This window comes from Ixodes scapularis, unplaced genomic scaffold (assembly GCF_016920785.2).
Source record: "Ixodes scapularis isolate PalLabHiFi unplaced genomic scaffold, ASM1692078v2 PGA_scaffold9__187_contigs__length_104089568, whole genome shotgun sequence".
NCBI lineage: Eukaryota > Metazoa > Arthropoda > Arachnida > Ixodida > Ixodidae > Ixodes > Ixodes scapularis.
In genome coordinates this window covers 32758663-32777281 of record NW_024609884.1, presented here as the reverse complement: position 1 = coordinate 32777281, position 18619 = coordinate 32758663, and the positions used below count along the sequence as shown (strand labels likewise).

Below are 18619 nucleotides of genomic sequence, written 5' to 3'. Positions count from 1 at the left end.
TTTTTTTTTTTTTTTTAAATTAAACAGGTAAAGCTGCATTGTCATTTTTCAAAACTGAGCAGGCTTCATTTACAGGAACTCGCACGTGGTGGCTCACTGTTCTACTGTCGTCGTAGTTGCGGCTCACCAACTTTAAAAGCTTCCTCACAGCACACAACTCCCCCCGCTTTTTGAGGTACCACTGCATTACCAACGTGTGAAGGTCAAACAAAACACAAAGATAGCTATACTGTCACAAGAAATAAAGCAGTAAAAAAAAAAAATCTTGACGCTGTAAAATCAGAGCAAAAATCAAAATCTATTATCTATTAAATGTTTAACAAATTCGTTCTACAAAACCAGATGCCGAACGAAAGTGAGTCTTATTTTTGCTAGGCCGCTTTATCTTGCAGTGTGGTTCAAAGGCAGCAGTGGCCTATCCTTGAGGCGATGAGAAGTTGTCAGTCCGAACTGGTTGGTCCGTCATTTGAAGAAATGACATGACACACCACACACAAACACGCAAAAAACACGCCGAACGTGGAAATGAACTTGACTACCCATGTGCCTATGCATAGTGAGAATATGAAGGCTCTTCGAAGTTTCTGATGTTCCGTGCAACGAAAAGATTTATCTAATAACGAATTGCATCGGATGCCACCTCGACATACAAAGCAGAAAGCAAGATGGACTTCATCGCATCCGTGAGCGACTCGATGGAGGAAAATTTTCACAAAGTGAGGGAGACTTCGCCAAATGTAGGGAAATTTTAGGCGTCCAATGCCAGTCAGGTCTGTGCCACAGGCGGTCGCCCTCTGTCCGGAGGCCCTATTTCAGAACGTCCATCGTCTCCACAAGATCCTAATAATTCTGCCAGTAACAACGGCGGAAGCTGAGTGCTCGTTCTCTTCACTACGACGGCTGAAAGCATGCCTGAGAGCGTCCGATTCGAATAAGTGACTGCTCGGTCTTGCGCTTTTGAATGTTCACCACGACATTGAAGTTCAAGCGGAGAACGTCCTGGATATTTTTTGCCGTGAACGCAGGCGGCTGCATCTTAATGTGTAGTCGCTTGGCATAAATGAAATGATAAAGAGAGGCTGTAAATTGCTTTCTGAAACTAGTCACAGTTATCTTCTTATTCACGATAATTTCTAGTCGAAAGCACGTAATTCTGATCAGCACCCGTTGCTTAGAGTGCGGTTAATTTTTTTTAGTTAAATTTAAAGTTAGTGCAATTAAATTAATATTCCTTACATCACTGACATTGTTTTATATTATCAACATGTGTTCGATTTGTTATGTTCACTTTAGTTTGATAGAACTGTGAAATTCAGTAAAAATAGTTTGTTATACTTTGCCTTGAAATTGCAATCCTTCACCCCACAAATATTTCGAAATATCCATCTTTATATATCTGAGATCGAGTTCCGCATCCCATCGAATAAACATGAATGAAGCAATATCGCATATTTTATTAATTTGAGCATTTTCCATTCTACAAACATTTTTCCCAAAAGCATACAAGTTGGAGATAGTCCGCGCTTCCCCGTTGATCCGTGCCTCGTGGAGAACCGACTGCGCGTGAGCAGGGGAGCGAGCGGGCCCCGGCGAAAGGGGGGGGGGGGGGGGGGGGGTAGCTTTGGCATTTCGGGAGGGGTTTCGACCCCCCAAACCCCCCCTCTGCCTATGCCACTGCTGTACCGGAGCCAAATCTTGCACAGGTGTTCCTGGTGATGTATAGTGTGCAAAAATCTGCTAGTTATGCGATTGGCACCACCGAATTTTTATAAGAATTATAAAACTAAAAGTGAAACAGGAAAAGTGATGACTCAATAGTTCACAGTTTTTATTTTCTCTCGAGGCATAGATTTTTTTTTTTTTCCAGCTGGATTTGCACATTCTGCTGTTCACAAGGAAGCAACCAGGCTATTTTAGGATTTTTTCTTATAGTAAATTTGAGAAAAAAATACTTAAAAGGTTAAAACAGCGCAAAAAACGGCGGACAGGGTAAAGAAGGACACGGACAGAGCGCTGACTCGCAACTAAATTTTTATTGGCCTCAACGGTGCAATATATACGCACAATTGAGAACAAAAAGAAAAAAATCAGCCTGAAAAACACCCAAAACAAAAGCACGATAAATGAAGTATCACCTCTAAAAAGACAAACAAAGGGCACGCGCTAAAACCAAGCTAATCAAGTGGCCAGAAGATGAATCTCTTTCCTTGATAAGGCAACAGAAGGGCTGCTGACACACATGAAACTCAATCTTTCTATTTCTAGAGCCTCCAGAATTTCACGTGTCAGCTGGTCCTGGTGACGTTTAGTCAGGGGCGGATGCAGGAATTTTCCGAGGGGGGGGGTCAGGTGTTGGTCAGCGTACCATATGTTTAGGAACCTCCTCCCCCACTCCTTCATTTTACGCCCTAAATTTTACACATGCAAAAATCAAGAAGGGGGTCAGGACATCCGGACCCCCCCCCCCCCCCCTAAATCCGCCCCTGCGTTTAATGACCTCGCACTGTTGGAACTGAAAAAAATATAAAAAAAATGGTGCAGAAAAAAGGCATTTTATATGCCTTAATACGGCACAGATATTTTACTAAGGCAAATATCAGAAAACTGACTGCATATATGACAAGAGGAGCTCAATCTGTACTAACTGTGCAAATTTCAACCTCCTAACTTCAAAGTTTAAAAAAAAAAATTATTCTCGAGGAGCATGTCTTCAGGGATACTGAATTAAAATTGAAAAAAAACCTCTCATCTTTAGAAATAAGTTAAACATAGTCAACTCTGTGCTAATGACAATTGCACACTTGTATTTTGAACGGATGGTTATATTTTTTGTTCCAAAGGACCGATTCCAGCGAGCGCTTGAAGATCGGTCATTGGAGAGAGCGAGGCATCTCGGGAGACGCGACGTCAGTTGGACTTGCTCGGGTGAAGCTGCTTGGGGCGTCGTCAACGCATTACAACTTGGCTGTTTTAGTTGCCCCTCCCCGCTCCCCCCAGGAGTTGAGTAAGCGGAGAGAGAAGGGAAATTTATTTCGACAGAGCTTGCGCACACACAACTTTCCGCCGTACTTCCGCGAAGCGGCGCTGCTTTCAAGTGCAGAGTGGCGTAACAACATTTGGTTTATTACAGCGAAGCTGTTAAGGGCTAATTTCCCCAGTTTTGTGTCCGGTACCAGACAAATGTCGACACAAAAATACACAAAACTCTGGACAGCTACCGCCATCTATGAGCGACGGCGGCAACCTTTCCAGCCTTTCCGTCAAGGTGCGCGATGGTCCGGTGGTTGCCGTCGTGTACATCCCCCCCCCCCGGCGACACCCAAGAGAGACGTTGAAGCATTCATGATGGACGTCTTCGGCTGGGTCATGCTCGGCGACGACCCGTCTGCCGTAGTGACGGGTGACTTTAATGTTGACATTGCATGCCAGGAGAGAAAGTGGTTCACCTTGTTTATGCTCGAGCGCTTCGGGCATGCGTGTGTGAACGAACCTACAGTGCCCACGACCAGGCATTGGACGTATATAGACCTAGTCTTCACAAAGAATGTGCCTGCCGTCAGCATACACCCTATGGCGGTGTACCACAGCGATCACAAGGCCATGGTCACTCTGGTTACGAAATAAATAACAATCCCGGATTGTTATATATATATGTCTGATTCTTTAATCATTCAAATAACCAATTACCCAATCACACCTTAATCCTCACATTTATAAATACTTCATTCCCACCATAGTACAGCTTTGCTGGTCTTCCTTCTTCACCTGAGTGGAAAGGCTGACAGTTTTTCCCTTTAAATAATGTTTTGGTGTCTTTTTGAGCAAAACATTTGTGTCTCCGTGGTGTGGCCAGAACGTGGTTGACAAATAGGCACTAGAATTTTGTTGCAGTATCCCTTTATTGTACTGGACATAATTGAGCATGCCCCATTTCGGTTTTTGCCCAGGATTTCCATTGTCACCTGACAGAGAGCGAAGTCGTCGGCTATTTGGGTGGCACCTGGGACATTGCTGCACACAGTGAGTTTTGTTGTAGAATTTCATTGTTATTTTAATGCTTGAGCCCCACACTATGAAGGGTGGTTGACTAACTGCAGAAGACTTTTGAAAAGGAGGTCAAGAATGGAAGAAATCTGAGACTGTTTGGCAAAGAAATTTTCACAATTGCTGGAGGGCTACTCATAAGAGGAATCTGGTAAACCATGAAATAACATTTCATTTCTTGATAGGTTATATTCACTGGCCACCATAGCTGCATACTTTACTGTCTTGTGCATGCTGCAGCAGGCTTTCACTGTGGCACAAGGCATCAAGTTCACACTTGTTTTTTCTGTTTTCTTGCATCCCTGTGCTCTACTTTCTCTACTACTACCCCCTCGCAAAGTGGTTTTGCCTTGTAGGAGCTCTACTCTGACTGAAGTGTCTCTTTTTATAAACAGTGACCATTGTACCACTGCTAGTCTTCAGAAGCAGATGATATGGGCTGATGCTCTTTGCTGCAGAGGGAGAACTAAATTGTCCCTATCACTGCTGATGTTCAACAGAAGTGTCATGTAGGCTGAGAGGTTTTTCTTGGAAAGTGCTTCTTAGGAAAAAATAAAGATAGGCAAGAGGGCTTTTGATGAAAATATCGGTCTCATTAAATATGAAAAGCCGGGCAGTTGGGCTATTAGTAACACTCACCGCTTTCATGTCTCGATTAAAAGTTTGACCTCGAAACTGATGAGGGTTCGCAGAGTGCGAAGTGAGCCTTTTCTGTGAAGTTGTAACGAATTCCATTCATATCATGCGAGGAACGCACAAGCTGCATTTACATGAATGCAACTTAAAGGGCCCCTGAAAAGAAGAAAACTTTTTTTCTTTTAAACAGTCTGGTTGGGACATGCGTGTCCCATGCGTGTCAAAAAAATAAAATTTTACGTGAAAAAAAAAAATTTTTTTAGAGCAATATTGACAGCGAAAGATTTATTTTAAATTCGGCGCGCAAAGTCCATGACTTCACGGAATGGTCATTTGGTCAACGAGATAGTCATTTTGTCTTTCCACCTCAACGTGAAGGCGTAGCCGATCCACCTTTCCTCCTCGTGCCCGAAATGCCGAGAGAGAAAACAAATGGAAAGGAGGTGACTACCGACTTACTCGCGTCTCGTGCCGTCAATATTGCTCTAAAAAAGTTTTTTCTTTTGCTTAAAATTAATTTTTTGAAATGCAGCTCCCAACCAGATTGTCTAAAAAGATTGTTTTCTTTTCAGGGGCCTTTTAAGTGCATGGACTCCATTTGTCGCATTCAATGCGGTCTTATAAACGGCATAATGCACTAGGGAAGAGCAATGCTCTCAAGCCGTTTGAAAGATTTGGATTGAGGAGACGAATACGCATTCATACGGCCCTTGTAAACAGGTTGCAGCACATTTTGGAACGGGGATTATGGGAAGGCGCTCGCTGCGGGATAGGGTAAACAGCTGAGAACATGGCGACGGCCAGTCTCATTGACGGCGGTGGGGAGCTGTACCGGACATAGTCTTGGATGTTCGCCCGTAATTTTCTCCCAAGAAGAAACGAAAGCTTTTCGTGCCATCATAAGTGAGCTGAATATAGCTGAGCTGCTTGGTGAGGGCGGCCCCCGTCCAGGCCTTGCGATTCATAACTTGTGCGTCGGAGGGAGTCCCTAGAGCAGTGGTTCTCAAATGGGGGTCCAGGAAAGCCTTAGACCGTCAGTCGAGCCAAGCACTAAAACTTTTTTTTAACTGATGTTGGCTGTCTCGCGAAGCTATTATAGACCCAACCGTGTGCACTGAGTGGATAGGGTTGATTATTTTCCATTTCAAAGCTTGAAAGTTGGTTTGCACACATTTAGTTCTCTTTATTTACCCTTTTGTCATTATAATCGTCCAATACCGTCCCCTTCCTACCGGTGGATTGGGATCCCCATCACTTCCACCAATCCAGAAGGGGTCCCCAAAGCATCAGTGACTGAGAACCACTGTTCTAAAAGGCTCCGGCACAAGCACGAACGGTGGAGAGAGCTCCGAGAAGTGGTACTGAAAAAGAAAAAAAAAAAGCAGCTTTACCTTACTGCTGTTCTTGCTTGTGCCGGAGCCTCTCGACCTTGGGGTCCGTCCATGGTTTGCACAGTCTGCCGAGGCACGGTGGTGTCCTGCGAACGATTGGAAACGGTCTCGCTCGCCAGGGCATGCGCACCCACATTACCTCTGTTCCCGAGTGGCCCCGGCCCGGAGCCCAAAGCGCTTGGGTTTTGATGTTTCTTGCACCTTGTGACTTCTTGTAGAACTCTGAAGGAACTCTGAAGACGGTGGGCATGATCGCTCGTCGAAAGGACCTCTGCATGCGAAGCACCGAAGGGCGTGATCATGTGGCGTGGCTGGTGCCAGAAATGCAGCCTTGACTTTGAGATGTTACACGGCGTGGTGCCACTTTCGCATTGAACTTGATGCGAATCCATGTAAATGTTAATGCATCGGCTTCATTCAAAAGATGGTTGGAGTTGATGCGCTTAAAAGGCGCCGTGCAACGATATTGGTTAGGAATGCCTCCGACTTTATACAAGCTTACTGGCACTAGTGGGACCTAAGAATACTCGAACGCAACGCCACTGACAAAAAGAAGCGTCTCCGTCGCAGTAGAATTCAAAAGATAAAAGCGGACATTTTCATTCAGTCTCTTCACAAAACTTGAAGGCGAAGTTGCGGGGACAACGCCAACAATGCGATTTAATGGATCGGCGCTTGGGCCTTCAAGTCGTCTTGGGGATAACTAGAGACCCTGTGTTTTCTTCCCCATAGACTGGATGTGTCATTGCCGGAACCGCACTCCTTCTTTGAACTAACCAAAATTTCTAACAGAACAACTGCGAATTACCGAGATGGAAAGGACCAATTTTCAGAAAGCCTGTTCCTTGACAGTGAAAACGGGGCTTAAATTTCAGTGCATATGAATTTCAGATCTTTCCATTCTTCAAGCATTCCCATGCCGAGCAAGGTTGGCTGACAAAGAGGCTGCACCAGGTATCGAAGAAGAGGTAAAATATGTTTCTTGTATATTCATGTTTGAACACTGTTTTGCAGTGAATGCAAAAGGATTAAGAATATGATTGTGCAAGTGTGGAGGCAAGCTGGTTCAATACTGACCCGGTAACCCAGGAGCGAGGGAAAAATGGGACGGGACAACAGAACGCTCGAAAGCTTTGTGTTGTCTGTCCAGTTTTTGCCCCGCTACTGGGTTACCATGTCAAGAATATGATGGTGGCCTTTATCTCGGTTTGCCAACTGTGGATTGAATCTAGCAGTGTTGCGGAATGAGCAGCCCCATTCCAACCCAACTACATTCTGGGAAATTGGAGTTTCCAATAATTCCATTCCTTTCAGCTCCTTCGGATGGAGACACTGTGCCCATTCCCATTCTTGGAATGGCTGAAGTGTTCCATTTAACTGCTCTAATTCCTTAACGTAAAAATGGCTCTTGACCGCTACCTTGTGTTACTGCAAAAGCAGTATAAAAGCTGACGTTGTCAAGCACAAAGACAACTGCAGAAATGTGCAAAATGTGTCCACAAAGCACTGATTCCATAAGCTGAGTGCGATCGAGCGTAAGGGCTCGCAAGAGACAACAAAAATTTACACCACCCATTTTCTTCACAAAGCCTTACGAGTATTTCCTCTACTATACGTGACCAGCATATTTGTTGGATGAAATCTTAAAAATGTCCAGCGCTTGTGAAGTCCACTGCGGTCCATCGTAAGGTGAAAGGGAGTACAGGCACTCGATAACACGACACTCGTTGGGGAATCAGCAAGCGGCCCAGTCTGTTGCAGATACATGAGCCACGGCAGTTTGAGCTCTGCGTGCGCCTCTGGGTGTAAAAGGCCCGCATCTGGAAAAAGGGTGGGTGGCGTGACTTTGTTGCTGCCTGGTGGCCTATGACTGGTGCTGTAATCAAGCATGATCTCAATGGCTACTCTGTCGCATCTCACGGTGCCGGGAACATCCTGTCCGTCTACGACAACGCTTTTTTGGTTGCTTTACGGGGGCACCATCTACATCCTCGAGGGAGCGTGAGCCACTCAGTGAATCGAGCCATCAGTCACGTTTGTACAGTGATGCTGTTTAAAGAGCCACTATGACCGTGCACTATATGTTGTGCCAGCTGTCCATAGGCCCTGGCAGAGGATCGGTTCAGCTTGCATGAGAATCCAGCACATTCTATTCGCAGTTCATTCCGGGTAAAAGGTCATCTAATTTCATTCCTCCCAATGCTGCCGCCATTCAATTTCCATTCCATTCCGGGGTCGCAGCAGTGTGGAATGATTCTGGAATTGTTCCAACTCTGGGGTGGGAACTCTGCAACATTGCCAACATTGGAATCTAGTACTATACTGCTTCATGAAGCACTACCCAACTGCGGCACCTTGTTCTTGGTGTTGGAGGCTTTCTAAACTAGTAGCCTGAAGCTGAGTTTTCAAGTTTAGTAGTGTTTCCAGGGATGAAGTCTCTACCATGTGGAGCTTTCAGGGATAGGTGTGAAGTAGGACTTCCTTTATTTAATTGCCAGTGTGCACCACATGTGGAAACTTCCGTCTGTCGCGGCTACAGGCTATCCAGCCGTACTACAGGCTATCCAGAATGCCGGACTGACACTGAAGCCTTCAAAATGTCGGTTCGCTTACGGTGAGCTCAAATTCCTGGGCCATGTCGTGAGTGCTCAAAGTGTAAGTCCTGACCCTGCGAAGACATCCGCTGTCGCCGAATTTCCGAAGCCATCAGACAAGAAAGTCGTACGAAGATTTCTTGGGCTGTGCGCTTACTATAGACGTTTCATTCGCGATTTTGCCAAGATTTCTGCACTGCTTACGCATCTGAGAAGGATAACGTAAGCTTCCAGTGGGGGTAGGAGCAAGAACAAACGTTCAACGAACTAAAGGAAAGACTTCAGTCACCCCCTATCCTCGGACACTTCGATCCATCAGCGAAAACGGAAGTTCACACGGACGCCAGCAACGACGGACTCGGCGCGGTACTCGTCCAGAGACAAGACGGCTCAGAGAGGGTGATCGCTTACGCAAGCCGGGCACTGTCCAAGGCAGAGAAAAATTACTTGACAACCGACAAGGAATGTGTCGCTGTCGTCTGGGCGTTAACCAAGTTTTGCCCATACCTGTACGGGATCCCGTTCCGCGTTGTCACGGACCACCACGCTCTCTGCTGGCTCGCCAACCTCAAGGACCCGTCGGGACGCCTCGCTCGCTGGAGCCTTCGACTGCAAGAATTCGACGTGACCATTGTGCACAAGTCTGGCCACAAGCATAATGACGCCGATTGTTTGTCTAGGGCCCCAGTCGAATCTCCTCTCGACAGCACCGACGACGATGATGCCGCCCGTTTTCTCGGAGCAATTACAGATACCGACATGGGAGCACTTCAACGAGACGACCCCGAACTTCGCGCCGTGATCGACCACCTCGAAGGTCAAGGAAGCTCAGTTCCGCAAGTCTTGGCCCGAGACTTGCCAAGCTCCGTTCTGCGGCGAGGCACAAGAAGAACTTCGGAACGAGCAACCCTGCCTGGCTGCTGGTTGTTCCGGCCAGCCTGCGAGAAGAAATCTTTCAAGCATGCCATGACGACCCGACGGCTGGACACCTTGGTTACAGCAGGACGCTCGCCCGGATTCGTGACAAGTATTACTGGCCGAGACTCCCGAAAACAGTCCACCTGTACACACGGTCGTGCCATGAGTGCCAACGACGTAAGAAGCCTCCGACGAAGCCAGCAGGACTCCTGCAGCCGATACCTGCACCGACTACGCCCTTCCAGCAGGTCAGAATGGATTTACTTGGGCCGTTCCCAACATCGACGCAAGGAAATCGGTGGATTATCGTCGCGACCAATTTTCATCTGAACGAAAGCCCTGCCATTGGGAACAGCGGTAGAAGTCGCCAAGTTTTTTGTCGAGTCTATTCTCCTTCGACACGGCGCACCTGAAGTGCTGATCACAGATCGCGGGTCATCCTTCATGGCACAGCTGGCTCAAGAAGTTCTTCGGCTCAGTCATACCAGCCATCGACGAACAACCGCTTATCATCCGCAGACCAACGGGCTAACGGAGCGGCTCAACAAGACGATCGCCAACATGATTTCCATGTACGTCAACGTAGAGCACAAAACATGGGACGAGGTGTTGCCGTACGTCACGTTTGCGTACAACACAGCGGTGCAAGAAACCATGGGAATGACACCGTTCCAACTGGTACACGGCCGGACGTTACCACAATGTTCGACGCCATGCTGCCTCACGTGCCGGCTGACGATAGCAACCACGATGCACAACTGATCTCGCAACGCGCGGAAGAAGCTCGCCAACTGGCAAGAATCAAGATTCATGACCAACAGCAAGTCGACGCACGCCGCTATAACCTTCGTCGCCGGGACATCCACTTTCAACCCGGAGACCGGGTGTGGGTGTGGACGCCCATCCGTCGCCGCGGCCTCAGTGAGAAACTGCTCAAACGGTACCTTGGACCATACAAGGTACTTCGTCGCCTCGGCGAGCTGAACTACGAGGTGATGCCCGACGAAACACGAACATCGTCACGCCGCCCACCACGACCTGAGGTCGTCCACATCGTGCGCCTGAAGCCGTACTACGCTCGATAGGACTGTGGACCTTATGTGCTCCAAAGGACTATTTAGTTTATCATTCTTTTTTATTTTGTTTGTCTTGCGTTGCATCGGGGTGATGCACTTTTTAAAGGGGGGAGTAATGCGCATAGGCAGCGTGCGCGTGGCCTAACGGTTATCGTACCTGGCTCCCATGCGAATAGCCAGGGTTCAAGTCCTGGAAGCGCCACATCTTTTGTTATTCCTGCAATTTAGTTTTTTTGGTAGATTCGAGAATCATGTTGCGTGTTCGAGGCCCGAATGTTCTACGCGTCGAACATTCTACGCCGATTATTCCAGAAGCTCACGCATGTACATAAGGAGCGCCGCATGGCGAATCGGACTCAGTCTCGCCCCAGCGCTCGATCCTGCGGTTTCGCCGACATCGACGCCCGCGACGCTCTCCTGCTTTCTTCTGTTTCCTTTTCCTTTCATTAATTTGGGCACAAGTTCGCCCCATTAAACGTTTAGTTTACTTCAGTTTTCGTCGCCTCATCACTTGTCATCCGTGACAATATGAACAGCGATGTCCGGCTTGCACGCGATGTCCGGCTTACATTCTTTCCGTGGCGCCTAGGCCATTCAACAACTTCGACTTTCCTAGCGACCGTATACAAGTGCGTTGTCCAAACAAGCGAACTGAGCGAACGCAAGCAATGCAGCGAGATGAACATGGAACTAACCGAACCACCGAACAACAAGCGTAAGCGGAGGGGCAGAGGCACACGGGCACACGGCACGTGTGCAGCACACGCGCTAAGCTCTGCGGCTTTCCATTCGGTAGATCCTCCTTTCCGACGTTGTGTATCTTCACTGCTTCACTCTTGCCACCGTGCCCTTGCCTCCCTTCCTTTGTACACCAGCTCGCCTGTATCTTTTGTTATTTCTGCCATTTGACCTCGATTCCCGCGGCGCCGGAGTGTTGCCATGTTGCGCCTATGCCCTTCGCCCGATTTCTGCGGCGCCCTTCGCCCCCTTCGCCCACGCTGTCGTGACTCATAACTTGTGCCGGTCGCTTCAACTTCAGGAGATAACGGCCGTCTGCAGCGACTGGGTGCTTGCCATGTCCTTTGCATATTTTTTGAAATTTGCCTAAAATGGGGGGTGGGTGGTTGATGTGTCCTGTGTTTGTTTTTGAAATCGTTCAAAAATAGGGGGTGGGCCCTTAATGTGACATGGGCCCATGCTCGGTATTTTACGGTAAGTTGCAGTTGAGATGCGGGCACCAAAATTCTTTACACATGATTAGGAAATAAATGAAGAAATGAAGAGATCTTGTACACGAGAGAAAAATCATTATATAATGCAAAGTCGATGTGAACAGACTAGAGCATTAGCAGACAAAACATGGCAAAAAGCAAGGTCAAGCCTCAAAAATTAACACTTTTCTATTTGTTTTGGTTTGACATGGCTATAATTAACACTTATCTTCTATTAAGTTTTGTTTGAGACGAGTATGATTCATTTCCGTAAGCTGCTCACTGACACTTTGTTAAAGGAGCTGTGCAACAATTTCAGTGCTTTGCTTAAATAATTTGGGAGTTGGTGTCTCAACTTTTCTGAAGTAAAGAACAAAAAACCGCTTTTGCCTGCATGTCTTAGTTTTTATTTTAAAAAATGACTAAGATTGAGGTTTTCGGCATTTCTCAACTCCTTCACCATCTTCTGAATCACGTGCGCTGTGACGTGAAAAGGACGCGCAGGGTTCCGGTGAAGCTCTCTCTCTAGAGGCATCAGTGAGCAGCGAGAACTCACCCCCTCGCGACCACGTGACCATGTGCTTGCGCAGCGCGATCAACATGGCAAAAGAAGGAAAGTGCCAACGTCCCGGTCCGGCCATCCCCGTCTGGCTCTGCCCCTGTCTCCCTCTGGCTTCTGGCGGCTGTTCGTGGTAGCAGATAGAGCTGACGGTTTTGTTGACCTCGGATAGATGGCGTCACTAAAACTCCGTACGATGAAAGTTTTGTCGATAATATCAGGTTTTTGACGCATTTGTGTTTATTTTAGACGACAAGATTTATAGAAAAATTACCTTTTATCGAGCAGGTATTTGCACAACTTGCTATCTTTCTACAAGTCCCTCATTGATGTCTTGCCGTGTGGTTCTCATGGCTGCTGCTCACAGCTGCAGGTCGGAAAATATTCTAATTTTTGCCTCGCGATTGCGCAACAGAATCGCAAAATTTTGAAGGAAGGAGATATATTTTCTGTCCTTTGTGACAAGATCAACAATGTCAAAAGTAGAAGATGCAAATTCTTTCAATGTTAAAATTGTTGCACAGCTCCTTTAAGTTTTATATTTCTCTACTGAACTGATTCAGTGAGTTCCCAGAAAATGACTGCTACTGTTCAGAGTGGAACAGCAAGGAAACTGTTTGCTTTATAAACCAACTCAACTCTCGGACATCATGCCCTTGCAGTGGCGTGCGCATGCGCAGATACTCCACCTCTGGAAAATCTGGTTTTCGCGCAGTGCCCACACTCAGTGTGGGCGAATTCGGGCTTGTTTATAAACAGTGTTTTGGTCTATTGCTTCAAGGTAGGGGAAAGTGGTTTCCTCCTCATGCCCACCTTGGATGATAAGGAAGGGTGAAAAGAACTCATGCCTCTTTTTTCTTTTCTTTTTTTTTATGAAACTAGGGCACTTAGACCAATCAATCTTACATGCTTCTTTTTTTTTTTTTTTTTTACTGGATCTTATTGAGTTAGTGTTCCATTTGAAGAAAGTTTAAGCCCTGTTTCATACGAAATTAATCTCAATTCTCCCATAGCAGGCTTGCATGGCTAAGCTCTCGTGCATCATTCAGGCCATGAGGATTGGGTATACACCAACGTATGTTTACAAACAAACCGGAGCGCCCCTAGCGGACGCCACCGGCGCCGCGCTTGCGCGATGGAGTGTGGGCAAGAGGGTCACTGTCGCCCACAAACAAACCATTGAAATGCGAGGTTGTCGGCGTCGGCGCGAGTCCCCCTGCCCTTTTTCGCATTCAAATTGTTGATTCTACGTCTTCCTGTGAAATTACCGAGGCTCGTTACACTGCAAAATTTAGCGTGAATAATGTGACATGCCATTCCGCGTGGACGCTGCAGAATGTACGCTAAAGCCTGATTCGCATGATGAGATTTCGCTTGCAATTTTCAGTCGCGACGTCGCTCGGGCTGCAAAAGCGTGAACCGTAGCTGAGATGGTAGACGTTGATACTGAAAATCGCAAGCAGAATCGGACCGAGTGAATCAGGCATAACAAGTCGGTGATGGCCACTGGTAACAACAATCAACACCTCCCTGTATCTGCTGTTTACATTGAGCCTGCTTACCAACCTCCAAGCTTAAGTCTTTTGAGGCCTGTACTTACGTCTTATCGCAAGTACCAGGCCAACGTTTGCTTTACGGGTCGGTGTTGTCTAAAACAGCAGACGACAAGCAGAAACGTTTGAAAGAGCAGACGACAGTTCGAACCATCAGGCGGCGGTTCGAACTTAAAGACGCACTGAACGGAGTTCGCAGGTGGTCCGTACAATTTAACGGTTTTCCAGTGTTCATGTTGGAACAAAACAAATAAATCTGATGACCACAAGTATCCGTGAATTCAATCCAAAGTGCTTCCCGCCCAAGCAATCGTGGTTTGACGGCGTCTGGTTTTGCATTTTCACGGCTCATATCCATGTTCTCGGACGAACTGAGCTCATGAAAACTGATCTTCAAACCTTTCTCAACTTATTTGGTACAGCCCGAGTCGCGGCGTTTTGAGGAAAAGGCAGGTTTTTGTCAAGTTCCTTTCAAAACAACGCAGGAATACACGTCTCACATAAGGACTTCGCCCACAGCCCCGTACCGGAAGTGCACCCGACGTGCCACCACTGCGCCGTGACGTAACGGAGATGAGTTCATGTATACTTTGGGAATCTTTTGATACTTCGGAGAATGCCTAGTTTTCTTGAAACCGAATTTAAGTTATTCTCCAATAAATGCCCTAGTTTCAAGACATTTTATGTACCTCACCGTAAACGCAGTAAAGGAGGATTGAAATGACGGCAGGAGCAGCATGCGGTTTTCTTAGTCGCGCGTTTTGTGAAGACCAGTTTCATCTTGATAATGACTAGACCACAAATTATTGCTTCTTTTGTGTTGTTGCTTGACAAATATTTTTCACTGACTTTCTAGATTCGGGAATCCCTTGAACAGCGGCATTTGACGGTGGTAGGCTGGTACCACAGTCATCCCAGGGCACCACCTCAGCCGAGCCTGCGGGACTGCAACTGCCAGCTCGACTACCAGATCACCATGAAGGGAGAAAGTGACTCCTCATATACCCCTTGTGTTGGCCTCATATGCTGTACGTACCTTTGGCTACAATGCATTTCTAGATTACAGTTCGTCCAATGTGGTACGAGCGTGAAGTACAGTCATGTCTTGTCAATATGGAATTTTCGGGGACTGATCTTTCGCCGCGCAATTCTGCCCCGTTAATGTGGAAACCTGCAGCCTGGACTATGGACAGCTATTTTAGGGACAAATTGGGTAAACACAGGTATTTTTGTCTCGTTAATATGGATGCCAGTACCCCTGTTTAAAAAAAAAAGGTCGCGGTTTGCACTTGGTTGTTTGTTGCCGGTCTTGCAATAAAAGCTGTGCACTGAAAGGTGATTTTTTTTTTTTTCCTTTCAGATAAAATGGGTTATTATTGCTTGCAGCCTATTGTTGCTTGAGAGTATGTATGGAGTACAACTGGGAGCAAATAAGGATGAACCCTAAAGAAGCTAGGCCCTCTCACTGTAGAACTTGTCACTGTTTGGGGAATGGGGGAGAAGCTTTGTACCCACAAAGTTAATTTCTGCTAGATAAAGCTATGGCGGAGGATGGGGAAATTCTTATCCTCGAAGTGGTTCATAGCGAAGGCCCCCTTAGATCATAAGTCTGTCATTGACTTAAAAGGCCAGGCCGGACACTTCTCTGGTCACTTGGAAGGCAGAGTAGACGATATCAAGTGAGAAGTAGTCAGAGACCATGGTGAGTGTCGAATGTGAACAAACAAAATTCTGCACAACTGAAAAAAAATTTTCAGTTGAGCAGGAAAGAAAGAAAAAAGTAACTCGAAGAAAACTCTGCGCTGACAACGGTATCTGATGAAGATGAGACCAACTGTAACTCGACAAGCAGCTTGTTGTGGCTTGGAAACGGCTGTCTCTTACCTTGAGCAGGAAGGACAGGGAGAATGCGCACTTCAAGTAGTGGACGTGTTTCCCTTTCTGGACACAAAAGTAGGCTTGAAAGTGTCTGTAAAAACCCACAGCTTGTTTTTTTTTAAGCTAAATAAACCATCTATTTCTTGTTGCTACGTTGGTATCTATGTGTTTTTTTTACTCTGATTTGTTATTATGGACTGTAGTGGTCATGGATGGCCACTATGAAAGGGTGTGGAGGAACATCTAATGCTAAGGAAAGGCCAGAGCCTCGGAAGGCCTGTGAGGAAATTGGAAGGCTTACGTGGCATGGCGCATGGGACATGAAGTCAGTGGCCGGGGACCAAGCGGGTTCACCGAGAAATTGAAGACACGTCGGATCTGCTTGGAGTGGGAATGGGGTTCTATTTACAATATATAGATGCATCCAGAGACGGCGGGTGCCGCTGTCGGGCACATGGCTTCATTTCGTTGTAACAACACATGCTATAACTGGAAGTGCCATCTAAAGTATGGATGGCATACTACAATACTACATAGACAATTCACACTATGGTCAATTTTTCTGAGGCATGGAGGTGTCCATATTAACGAGACATGACTGTATCCCAATTGTAAGACCAGATTGTTGTTTCCAGTTGACAGGAAGACAAGTCAGCATGCATTCAGTGCTTAGTCGTTTCCACTCTTGGAATCGGCACAGCATGCTAGAATGTTATCACAATGTTCAAACACTTCAGTGTTCCACGTAGTGTGCTGGAAACTCGCAGTTCATTTGACATGGCAGACAAAGTTCTGCTCAGTATTTGCATAATTATGATTTTCATAATTATTTTTATTATAACATTTTTTGCTACTCGAAACATTATGATGAGCATAAAATGTTATGGTGAGAATATTTGTGAAAATCATAATTAATAAAAAAATACTGTTCGTTTTAAAATTGTTCTTTTAGTCCTAGAATACAAAGATTTCTGTTACTCAAGTGCAAATATTTTGGTACAATTTTTCTTTAACTGCAGGATTCCTTTTAGAAGGGATTCTGACAAAAATTTTAAACCATTACATAATGTTGTTTTTTTGGGGAGGGGGTGCATACTTCTTGGAATCGGTAAAACTAGCAAGGTTTGCGTCTTCTGAATTGTTTTTAAAAAAGCAGTTTAACTGAAGGCATGCAAGGTATCCAAAAGGTTCCACGTGGCTGCTTGTACAACTGGAGTTCTCAGAGTTATGCTCATGTCCACGAGTTTGGTGGCATTGTGCTCAATGTATCCCTTTCTTTCATAATGTAATATTTAGTTGACCTATGCTTTCACTTGCCTCAGTTGTACCACCCTGCAACATTAGTTTGTGACACTGTTATCAAATCTTTGGAATGGAGCTATGTATAATGTGTGACATATTTTGCCACAGAACATTTTCCGTCATGACTTGTGACATGGAAAGACCTAAAATAATACTCGGGATCAACTTTCTATGGCAATGAAGAGAAAGCCAGGGGGGCAGAGCTAACGGCTCTGTGTTGTTGCACCAAGTCGTTCCGGCCTTTTTTTTATTTTAGTTTAAAGATTGTGGTTGAGGGTGCCGAACCGTGATCTCCGAATCCACGTCTCTTTCCCTATGTTTCACCCGTTTCTAAACACAAGTCAGTAGTTTAGCTGAAGCGCTCGGACCAACTTGCGAGGTAAATTACACCGTGGTCAATCTCGTCAAATTCTTTTTTTTTTTGCGACCGATGCAGACATGCGGCGTTGATTTAAGAAATGCCATGAATTTCATCGGTGCTGCAGCATTGAGCTCATTGATACGTGAACTCTTCTGGTGCTAAAAAATCGGCATGCGGGCGCTATATATTGAAATAGAAGCACACAGATGCTATGGTGCAAAGTCAAATCCCATTTGGATTGCATTAAGTTACTGACAGCCATAGGGTGGGTCGGTGGTGCACCGCAGCTTGGAACACGTCATATAGTGAAAGCCCATGCTGTAGAACCCAGGAATCCTGGGCTCTGCAGTGCACGCTCGGTTTGTTTTGGCATCTTTTGGTTGCCAAACCTGCGACAATCCTACGGGGTGAACAAAGGGGGTGAGCTTACGGAAGGGGATGTTGCACACGAGAAAGACACCACGTTTGTTCTGCAGGGAACTAGAAAACCTGTGGTGAACTTAAACCAAGAAAACCCGAAGGAGCCAAAAGAGAAATTTACATGAGTTTGGAATATTCTGACTAACATTATAGTGAAATAGAAGCTAAAAGAGCAATTTTATATCTTTTAATTGGTTCAATTACACTCGGCAAATTATTTTGCTTGAACTATATTCAGCTGTACAGTCAAAGGCGTGCTTCAGCTCCGTAGCCTTGGCTGCATTGCCACAAAAAGTTTACCCCAAGTGTAGGGATATGCAAATAGTGGTTTCAATTGAATAGTGCTGGTTCCTTTGTTAGCCTTCACAGTGCAAGGAAAGCCCGAACAACTGGCCGACGCAAAGGCAGCTCTTTCTGCCAGGCAGAAAACCCCTTTCCGTGGTCCTTCTCCATTCCCGCTATTCCCTCCACCTCGCCCGAAGTAGCAGGTCTGGGAGCTACACCCCGCAAAAAGAAGCAGTTTCTTTTTTTCTGGGAAGGAAAGAGGGATTCAGAAGTGCTTTACTCTTCCTACTTGTTTCTCAACCTTTAAAAATGTGTAAGCTGGCGATGACACTGCACTGTTCAATTTGAACCATATTCACACACCCCTACTCAAAACGCGTACTTGTCGGGC

General features: G+C 46.1%; 1 protein-coding gene across 1 annotated transcript in view; it reads left to right on the top strand.

The window, feature by feature from the left end:
- The window catches only part of LOC115310292 (MPN domain-containing protein), a 73850-nt gene that overhangs the window by 40062 nt on the left and 15169 nt on the right, over positions 1-18619 (top strand). Inside the window, exons 9-11 of the mRNA XM_040208056.3 lie at positions 3948-4020; positions 6963-7039; positions 14839-15010. Of these exons, the coding sequence (XP_040063990.1) occupies positions 3948-4020; positions 6963-7039; positions 14839-15010 (322 nt within the window). The remainder of the gene's footprint in view (positions 1-3947; positions 4021-6962; positions 7040-14838; positions 15011-18619) is intronic.